Here is a 9,195-nt window from a genome sequence, read left to right as displayed (position 1 = left end):
ATGACTTCCTTCACTCCTTCAAACTGCGCATGCGCAGTTGCTGACAGCCACAGTAAGCATGCGCATGGCTACTATACACTGTTCCTTTAAAGAAAGGAAGCCAGTGTACTGCATACATAAATTTTTATGGATGTTGAACTTTGAGCAAAAATTGAAATTTTAATTGCATTCCTTTCAGTGTTATCACTAGTCTCGCATAGCCAGACTCTAATTTACCGAATAAGAGTCTGGTGCCAGTCTGCAATAGACTCAAAAACCTCAGTGAATCCAGTTAGCAGACCAATAAACATAATACCTGCTTCTAAGTCAGCTACAGCATAGATATGGCAACAGGTAGGAAAAGCTACTCCTCTACTTCATATCGCTAAACCTTACTTTTCTAGTAAAGGCAAAGGTACTTGCATGCTCGTATTGTTTGTTTGTAAAGTGTATGCAGACTCTTATTTATCTATAAAATGTGATACTTGAAGAAGTTTAAGTCCATTACTATGATTAAAGTGTCACGTAGCTTAATTGAAGCAAGCTGGCATGAGTGTTATTGAAGCTTACGTTTCTTTATTTTACTTTGTTATTTTTTATTGTTATACATAGATGAATTTCAGTCTTGTGTTTTTATTTAAGGATGCTGGAGCTGTAAGGTAAGGTGGGGAACAAAATTGAATTATTTGGCTCAAACTTGGCAATGGAAGGTCTTGAGACTCTAAGGTTTCACATATCATAAAGCCGACACTACCAAACAATTCCAAGTTTAATTTCTTTCTTGCAAAGTATTTGAAGCCAACAACTGTTTAGTCACATAAAATAAGTCAGGAATTGTAGTATGGTGAATATTTCCCTCTTTAAGTACCTTTTCCAATCTCATTGATTTTAGACAAGTAATACGATAGGAATCTATTGTGTTTGGCTTCCCTTTTGTAATATGTAGGTGACTATACTTAAAGCCCAACTATAATTGTAACTATACTAAGTATGTTTACCTTTTCAGCATTAAAAGGAAGACTTACATGTAAATTGACATAACCTTTTTCTTTAGATGTGAAAGTAGAGTGCCGAATTTGTGTCAAAGGGTACGAAGATATTGTTATTGCCAGAAAGAGTGTCCGGGGACAGTATATTTCTTTTTTTTGTTATTGAATTAAAGCCTCTCATTTATAGTGACATTAATCTTTCATCATTAATATAGGCTGTACTAATTAAGATCTAATTTACCTGACAGTATGAAGCAAGCAGTTACAGGAGATGATGGGTACTATCATCTACTATGATACATTGTTCAAAGTACATGTACAAGCGTACACAGACCTTATACAGTCATGAAATGCTGTTGATCCCAACAGGTGTACCTTTAGTTTGTGTATAATTGTATAGGAAGTATAATTATGTAAGGAACATATCAATTCAGTTAGGTCATAACTAGACACTAGAGTACTAAGAGTAGTGTCCATTGTAATTCTCTTGGTTGAAGTCATTGCTAAATTGTTGTAATAGATATATGGACTGCAATTCCTGTTTATTATTATATATTATATTTTCTAGATGTGTCCTTGATGTCCTGCATCTGATTGAGCTAATGTTACTATTATTATGTGAAAGAAGGAAAGCTCTACCAAAGAACCTCTAGCCATTAGCATCGAGGCAGATTGAGTGCTTCCCTGGAGATGCTTCCAACAGACATGTCATTGAAGCTATTCTTGCTGGAAACAGAGAATTTTTGAAGCTATGGACAGTGGTACGTGCATTACAGTGATAAGCACATGCCCTATTGCTCTTTAAAATTCTATGATTAACAATGCATTGATAGTTATTAATGATTTAGGTAATGATATTAATCATATGGATGATGTTGGTAAAACTCTATTGAATTGGGCATCAGCATTTGTTACACTTCAAATGGTAAGAATGAGTCACTGGCTTATAGCTCATGTATAATGATTAATGTTATTTGTAATATTGTACATGTAGGTTGAATATTTGCTGGAGAATGGTGCTTATGTTAATCGTGGCTTAAAGTCATCATCTTTACATTATGCTACTTGTTTCTGTCGTCCTAGCATTGCTAAGGTACAGTGTATGGTCATTCTCTCACTGTTAGATCTAAAGAGAGCTCAGTCTCTCATTTGGTCTCTTGAAATATCCCATTTTTCTATTATATTTAGCCTATATGCATGTACATGTACATGTACACTCTAAAAAATAAAGTGTTATTTTCACACCATATAGGGTGTGTTTCTCTTGTCTCATATAGCACACCACTTATGGTGTGCAATATACTCTATATTGCTGTAGGTGTTGCAAGCACACAGCTACAAGGTGTGGTAACAACCTTTTATCAAAAAATGAGATTATATGAATGAAACATCAAATAACAGTCACTTTGCATCAAAATGTCCAACAATTAATGATACACAAGGAGCAACTTTCTTTGGCTTGATCTTCAGTAGCATGATCTCCAAAAAAGTGAAGAAATTGATCAGACCTTGAGGATAACAAACATTATATACATAATAGGCAGAGAGGAGGTTGATCAAAATTGAAGTAGCTTCTACTTCCCTGACAACAACTTTATCTACAATAAGAAAGAATTGTTCAGGCTTGTTCATGGAACCAAGAATGATGATGAATGGATGCTTATTTCTAGAATCTGCAGCAACTTTTTCAACATCCAAAGCTCCCTACATGTATTTGTAAAAGAACATTATTATAAATTGTTTTGGATGCTTAAATGTTATGTTAATGTCAACTCCATTTTAATTTTACTTTACATGCAACATAATAAAATCAAAGCTTTATGATGGTATTACATGTAGTCAGTGCTTGTATACAAATTACTAACCTCAGAGAAAAGTAGTAGAAGAGAAGGGTTCACTTTAGCCTGAGCATCAGGAAGAAGGTACACAAGAAAATACAAAGCAATTAATAGTTTAGACTCCACTGAAGTATCTATAGAAGTATTAATTAATGTCAAAATTCATAAAATGGATACCTTTTTGGCATAAATCATGATAAACAGAGTTAAAGAGCTTTCTCCCTTTTGATTCAATTGCTGCTAGCGAAAAAATTTTAGGAATAAATGAAGAAAAACTGGATGCAAAATAATCTTCTATAGTGATGTCTTTCTCAAGATGAATAGATGACCCAACCAACAGAGTGAAGTCATTAATAAGCTAAAAAAACTCATCATTTATTAATAATAATAAATTAATACTCACATGTTCTGTCTGTAGAAATGGATATTTTTCAAATATTGTCTTGACATCACAGGGGCAATTGAGAATATCAGCCCTTCTCATTGCAAATGTTATGCGCATTAGTTCAGTCACAATCTGCTGGTTTGGGTGGGATTTTGAATATTGTGACTTCAACACTCGATTGTGTCTCTCAAAGGAATGCTCATCTTCACCTAAAGGGACTGGTGGAGCTTTTAAAGAATCAATTGAGCCAGGTGATCTTCCTCCTTTCAGTGCCTTTGATGAAGTACTTCCTTTCTCTTTTGGAGTGCGTAGTATTGGAGGACGTCTTATCTGCATCATTCTCTCTTTGAGCAGCTCAATTAAAGCACCCTATGTAATTCAAACATTGTTATTATTATTGGCATTAGGTATCATTATCATCTTCATCATTAATAATTATATTTATTTTTATTATACTAAAAAATAACCAAAATAAAACAACAAACATAATACGTAATTATCATGATACATGACCTTTAAGTACCTTAAATTATCAAAATAACATTGGAAAATTAATAACAATAAAATCCACAAAAATAAGAATATAAAAACAGCCAAATGTTACAAAATTATAATTTGAGAAACATAATTATTTATCAGAAAATGTAATAAAAATTGGGAGCAATTTTGGAGTCTTTTTCAGGAAAAAAAAAGCAAAGCTACAGTCCATGGTATTTTTCAAAAATTGTCTGATTTTCAAAATTAGGAGTAACAAAACTGCACCCATTTATACATACCGCACCATTTATACCAAAAATGCACCCATTTATACATACCGGTATACATGCCTTGAATTTCGAATAGAAAACATGCATCAGCATCAATTGTTAGGAATTACAGTACTGTACATAAAGTAGCTTACTTGTGAAAGAAAAAATGTAGGGTAGTTCTTCATGATCTCCTTTGATACATTGATAAAATCAGCTTCGGATGGATAAGCTTTAATTTGATAAATAGAGTGAGCCACGCTAGAGAGAAGACTATTTCGAGCTAAGCGATCAACTTCACCAGAGCTTACAGCTGCATCTACTCGTGGTGTAACACGTTTAGGAAGAGGAAATGGGTCGGGCAATAAAACATCTTTATCCTTTTGTACCTTAAACTTAGCAACACTTGGTTCAACTTTCACGACAGGCATACTATCATTATTTTCTTCAGACTTTTCAATCTCCTCTATAGAGCTATCATCAGAATCCCCTAGCACTAATTTTCTACATTTCTTCTTTATGCCCCTTGATATTTCTTCATTATCTTCAAAATCATCCAAAATTGATTTACTTCTGGAACTTTTATGCTTGCAGCTACTTAAAGGGGTTTGTTTACCATTCTCAACACTGCAGTCAATAGTCAAGTCACCCTGCAGGCTGACATGAGTGCTGTTTGAGGTGCTGTCCGTATCGCGTGACGATGAAGCTTGATCACTAGATGGTGTCAAAGGTGATACCACAGACAGCGAGCTGTTAGTACTTGGATCTTCCAATAAAGGGGAGACAACAGCCTTTAGTTTTTTTCTATTCTCTACCAATTCAAAAGGCTCCATATCGACATATTCTCCCCAATCATTGTCATATCGCTGAAACGTAACACAGAGTTTCACGTTCTTCTGAAATGAAAAAGAACTTCTAAATGAGTCTTCCAGGAATTCAAGATCAGTTCTGTGAGAAGGTTTGTTGTGAGGTATCCGTAAAACTTTGTTGCGATCGAGGTAAGACACCAGGACTACCTTCGCCATTTTCTCAAATGAGGCCACGAGGTGTAAAATAGGTGCACGTGATCATCATATTGATCACCATGGTGATAACTGTTAGGGTTAGGCCACACACAACTAAAATGGAGAGTAGAGAGCATTTTCAGTGTACTAGGTGTAAAGAATTTGCTTCTAAAAACTACCTGTCTGTTCTTCGTCACATTGGATTAGTACATGCATTTAAAGCAGATTTTGAGGTTACGTGTGGTTTAGAGGGCTGCTCTAGAAGTTTTAAGAAGTACAGATCCTATAGGAGGCACATTTTACGTCACCACAAGCATATCATTCATCAGCAGTCATTTTTGCAAGCAAAAGACTTGTCAAACAGCGGTGATGTTGCAGTTGAAACATCTTCAACAATTTCAGGTAGTGTTGAAGATCTCAGTGGCCCTCTTGATGAATCCACAACATCTACTATTTCTGTGCCACTTTACCATGATACTATTAGTAAGCACAAAGCAGCTTTGTTCCTGTTGAAGGCAAGGGAGTGTTTGAAAATATCTCAAACAGCACTTGATGAGCTTGTTGATGACATTCAGTTGATATCTCAAACTGAATTGGAATCAGTAAGGGAAAAAATTCAGACCAGTTTTCTTCAGGAAAATGTATACCAATTAACGTGCTACATTTAGTTAATTCTATATTTGCTCAATCACAGTCTAAATCTCTTTTCAGTGGGTTGCACTCAGCTTTTTTACAGAATAAGTTTTTTGTTGATCATCTTGGATTAGTGGTAAGAAAACAATAAACTGATAATAATTTTCAATTTCATAGGAGCCTACAGAACAAATACTGGGACATAAATTTGCTTTGGGAAAGAATGGATCTTTAAAGCGTCAAAATGAAGTAGCTTATGACATCCCTTTTTTTCAGTCTTTGCAACAACTTTTGACAATGATGTCTGCTATTACTCAGGTACATTTAATATTCATACTAATTAATGTGGTATTTTTATTTTATTGTATAGAGTAATCAGAGATCTGATGGACTTCTCTCAGACATCTGTGATGGTGAACGCTTCAAAACTCACCCTTTATTTTCACGTGATGATATTAATTCATTGCAAATTTTGTTGTACTATGATGATTTGGAAGTGTGTAACCCTCTGTCCTCACCAACAAAGAAACACAAATTAGGTAATTAGTAAAATTTTACAGTTGAAATATTTTTGTCACAGCTATATTCTACTATACCTTAGGCAATATTCATCCAAAATACCGTTCAAAAATGACTTCTATTCAGTTAGTAACCATTACTAAGTCCTCTAATTTGATAAAGTATGGATTAAACAAAGTTCTGGAACAGTTTATGAATGATATACGAAAACTTGAAGAGGTACATGTATTATTTACATTTTTTAAATTCTTATGAATGATGGTTTTCTAGGGTATCTTTCTAACAGTAGCTGGAGAAATGAAGAAATATTATGGTACAATTTTGCTGATGTCAGTCTACTGATAATCTTGCTGCACATTTTGTTGGAGGTTATAAGTCATTGTCCAGTGCCTTTAGAAAGTGTCGGTTTTGTCTTGCTGTTCGTGAAGACATGAACAATAAAGTAAAAACTTTATTAAATTGTATTTTTATGATTATTATAGTTCATTGCTACAGACTTTGTAGAGCGTGACCGGCAAACTCATGCTTATCACTGTTCACTTCTTTTGGGATCAAATTATAATCATGTAGCAACAACATATGGCCTTACGGAAGACTCCATTTTGAATAGTTCAAAGTACTTTCATGTCACAGAAGGCCTTTGTCCAGACATCATGCACGACATTTTGGAGGGTTCTCTCCAGTATGTGGTAAAGGAGCTTTTGAAGTACTTCATTACTGTAGGGATTGTATCGCTGGAGCAAATTAACAGTAGAATTGATTTTTTTAAATATGCTTCTTGTGACAGTAAAAACAAACCTGCACCTATTTCCTCTAACATTCTTACTTCTTCAGATCACTCCCTTAAGCAAACAGGTATTTAAGTATATTTTATTTCTTTATCAAGTAAATTAATTTCTATAAGTTACATGTACATGGGATTGAAGCCATACAATGTTACTTTGTTACTGATTTTTTCAATTATGTAAGTAAACGTAATAAAGGTAAAAATTTTGTAGAAAGAATTATGATTGTATATACAGTATACATGTAGTAATAAAGTATTACAGTTCATTTGTCATAGAAATTTGGAACTTTAATTTTTGTATCCATTATTAGTATGATATGGGCTATGTTTATTACTTTTGCTAGTGTCTCATCCAGAAAAACAATGATAATATATCATCTATTTTTATTATAATATAATATTTAATAAATATAATATTCTGTTCATTATAATAGCAAGTCAACTTTGGTGTTTGGCAAGACTCCTTCCTTTGATAATTCATGATCTGGTACCAATGAATGAAAGTCACTGGGACAACTTTCTTCTTTTACTCTCTGCTACAGACTATGTGTTTGCTCCAACACTCACAAACGGAAAGGCGTCTTACCTAGCACATGTAATTGAAGATCATTTACTTCAGTTCAAAGAACTGTATCCAACCAGTCCCATCATACCTAAGCAGCATTACCTTATTCATATTCCTCAGTGGATTGTTAGGTTATTATTTTGTTGTTATGATTATAATAATTTTAAAATTCTTAATACTTGTAGGTATGGGCCACCAATACGTTATTGGTGTATGAGGTATGAAGGCAAGCACAGTTTTTTTAAGGATTTGTCAAGGCGCATCAAAAACTTTAAGAATGTACCAAAGAGCTTAGCACAGAGACACCAAATGTGGATTTGTTATTATTGCCATTCTAATTCTAATTTTATAACAACTGGTCCAAGTAAGTTAGATTACAGAATGAATTATTCTTTTTGAGACACAACATGTACATGTACATATAGGTTCACCTATAACTATATCAAACTGGGAGTATGGCCATCATTTTAAAACATTCTTGCCATCTACGACTGATATTTCTCAAGTTTATAGGTAAGAATGAAGTGATTCACAGAATGCATCTTGTGTGTGCAGTATTTTGAACATAAGCATAATGTTCATTGGTCATTATGATCTTATTACCAATCAAAACAAAAATTATCCCTTAAAAATTCAGTACTTATAATGGTGAAATTATTGCTTATTATACCCATCTACGCAAGTGTGGCGAGTCTATAAATATCTTGTCTATAATGACAATGAATACATTGTTGTTAAGCATGCATGATTACTAAAATTGATTAGAATCATAATCTATCACAATCCTCATTGCCTATTAATTCTTAATTTTAGAACACCTTGGATAGAGATGGGATACCAATACAAAATTGGAGACATTGTTGTACTATCATCTGATCTTCTTCCATGCTTTGGTTTGATTAAAGACATTGTTATTTACGATAGTATTTATTATTTTACATGTAATGTATTGGAAACAGAGTGTTTTTGCCATCACAATCACTCATATGAAGTTACTTATCAATTTCCTTCTGTCACATCATTTTGTAACATTGATGACTTATATGATTATCATCCTCTTGGCTTATATGAATGCAATTCAAAATTTTTTGTACCTTTAAAATATCATATTATTGAGTCTTTGAGTTAATAATGATCGATTAATAATTTAAGAGTCAACTCTAAATTGAGCGTGGAAAGCACACCCAATACAAAAGTGTGCTGACACACTGCAGGTGTGTTATCTCCAAAGTGTGTTCATAACACTAATTTTTTTACAGTGTACTAACTTATTTCAGGGAAAAAATTTTTTGGGTGCAGTTACCCTTTAAATTATTCAAATATATTATCCACTCTAAAGAGATGGATTTTATTAATGGTATCTTCACTTAATACTTAAAGCAAGAGTGAGATTTTACTTCTGGGCCCACCATCCATCCCCAATCTCCATTCCAATACTATGAATAGAGTCAAGAGTTACATATTATAATATAATATCGACCACAACACTTTTGTGGTTTTAATTTGTATTAGTATATTTTCTCTTGACTATCCCAGAAGACACATCATCATTTATAATCTATGGTTCCTTAGTCTATCCATTTCATCATTTGTGACCCAATATGAGAAAACCAGGCTATCTGCGAGAATTATCAATTAGAGATATGGCTTCTCAAAGTTGTGACAGTGGTACCTTATCAAAACTGAGATTATATCACAAATGTATTCTATAAAGAATTTCCTTTCATTTGATACCAAGTTTGACCATAAA

At 33.5% G+C, this 9,195-nt stretch overlaps 4 protein-coding genes across 7 annotated transcripts; 3 read left to right on the top strand and 1 right to left on the bottom strand.

Annotated features, from left to right (window-relative positions):
* Window positions 1-244: 244 nt before the first annotated feature.
* Window positions 245-2,354, top strand: LOC109582001 (uncharacterized). Its single transcript, XM_019996534.1, has 5 exons — window positions 245-1,278; window positions 1,537-1,729; window positions 1,817-1,893; window positions 1,963-2,167; window positions 2,287-2,354. The coding sequence occupies exons 2-5, from the start codon at window positions 1,720-1,722 to the stop codon at window positions 2,352-2,354; spliced, it is 360 nt and encodes a 119-aa protein (XP_019852093.1). The 5' UTR covers window positions 245-1,278; window positions 1,537-1,719.
* Window positions 2,325-4,989, bottom strand: LOC109582014 (uncharacterized). The gene is made up of 5 exons (XM_019996569.1): window positions 4,093-4,989; window positions 3,210-3,560; window positions 2,984-3,164; window positions 2,834-2,940; window positions 2,325-2,672 (listed from the first exon to the last, which is right to left on the bottom strand). The coding sequence occupies exons 1-5, from the start codon at window positions 4,960-4,962 to the stop codon at window positions 2,370-2,372; spliced, it is 1,812 nt and encodes a 603-aa protein (XP_019852128.1). The 5' UTR covers window positions 4,963-4,989; the 3' UTR covers window positions 2,325-2,369.
* Window positions 4,990-5,057: 68 nt separating this feature from the next.
* LOC100641891 (uncharacterized) lies at window positions 5,058-8,596 on the top strand. 4 transcript variants are annotated; one of them, XM_019996537.1, is made up of 10 exons: window positions 5,058-5,710; window positions 5,762-5,892; window positions 5,945-6,113; window positions 6,155-6,312; window positions 6,364-6,535; window positions 6,576-6,948; window positions 7,315-7,576; window positions 7,631-7,809; window positions 7,871-7,958; window positions 8,259-8,596. In XM_019996537.1, the coding sequence occupies exons 5-10, from the start codon at window positions 6,524-6,526 to the stop codon at window positions 8,572-8,574; spliced, it is 1,230 nt and encodes a 409-aa protein (XP_019852096.1). In that variant the 5' UTR covers window positions 5,058-5,710; window positions 5,762-5,892; window positions 5,945-6,113; window positions 6,155-6,312; window positions 6,364-6,523; the 3' UTR covers window positions 8,575-8,596. The 4 variants fall into 4 exon arrangements, with proteins under 4 accessions (XP_019852096.1, XP_019852095.1, XP_019852094.1 ...); XM_019996536.1 differs by having other exon boundaries at window positions 5,752-5,892; window positions 6,176-6,312; XM_019996535.1 differs by having other exon boundaries at window positions 5,752-5,892.
* LOC109582000 (uncharacterized) lies at window positions 5,061-6,435 on the top strand. The gene is made up of 6 exons (XM_019996533.1): window positions 5,061-5,543; window positions 5,636-5,710; window positions 5,752-5,892; window positions 5,945-6,113; window positions 6,155-6,312; window positions 6,364-6,435. The coding sequence occupies exons 1-6, from the start codon at window positions 5,061-5,063 to the stop codon at window positions 6,433-6,435; spliced, it is 1,098 nt and encodes a 365-aa protein (XP_019852092.1).
* Window positions 8,597-9,195: the final 599 nt, after the last annotated feature.

Source organism: Amphimedon queenslandica, unplaced genomic scaffold (genome assembly GCF_000090795.2).
Source record: "Amphimedon queenslandica unplaced genomic scaffold, v1.1 AMPQUscaffold_13406, whole genome shotgun sequence".
Taxonomy (NCBI): domain Eukaryota; kingdom Metazoa; phylum Porifera; class Demospongiae; order Haplosclerida; family Niphatidae; genus Amphimedon; species Amphimedon queenslandica.
Note: the sequence above shows the minus strand (reverse complement) of the source record. Positions and strands in the feature narration are given on the sequence as shown.

Coding starts and splice junctions, on each gene's coding strand:
- LOC109582000 (XM_019996533.1), top strand. CDS start 5,061: ATGGAGAGTAGAGAGCATTTTCAGTGTACTAGGTGTAAAGAATTTGCT. Junction 6,114..6,154: donor AACAAAGAAACACAAATTAG/GTAATTAGTAAA, acceptor TTTTTGTCACAG/CTATATTCTACTATACCTTA. Junction 6,313..6,363: donor ATATACGAAAACTTGAAGAG/GTACATGTATTA, acceptor ATGGTTTTCTAG/GGTATCTTTCTAACAGTAGC.
- LOC109582014 (XM_019996569.1), bottom strand. CDS start 4,962: ATGGCGAAGGTAGTCCTGGTGTCTTACCTCGATCGCAACAAAGTTTTA. Junction 3,561..4,092: donor CTACATTTTTTCTTTCACAA/GTAAGCTACTTT, acceptor TGAATTACATAG/GGTGCTTTAATTGAGCTGCT. Junction 2,941..2,983: donor TCATGATTTATGCCAAAAAG/GTATCCATTTTA, acceptor ATACTTCTATAG/ATACTTCAGTGGAGTCTAAA.
- LOC100641891 (XM_019996537.1), top strand. Junction 7,577..7,630: donor ATTCCTCAGTGGATTGTTAG/GTTATTATTTTG, acceptor TAATACTTGTAG/GTATGGGCCACCAATACGTT. Junction 7,959..8,258: donor GATATTTCTCAAGTTTATAG/GTAAGAATGAAG, acceptor TCTTAATTTTAG/AACACCTTGGATAGAGATGG.
- LOC109582001 (XM_019996534.1), top strand. Junction 1,894..1,962: donor CATTTGTTACACTTCAAATG/GTAAGAATGAGT, acceptor TTGTACATGTAG/GTTGAATATTTGCTGGAGAA. Junction 2,168..2,286: donor TATATTTAGCCTATATGCAT/GTACATGTACAT, acceptor ATATTGCTGTAG/GTGTTGCAAGCACACAGCTA.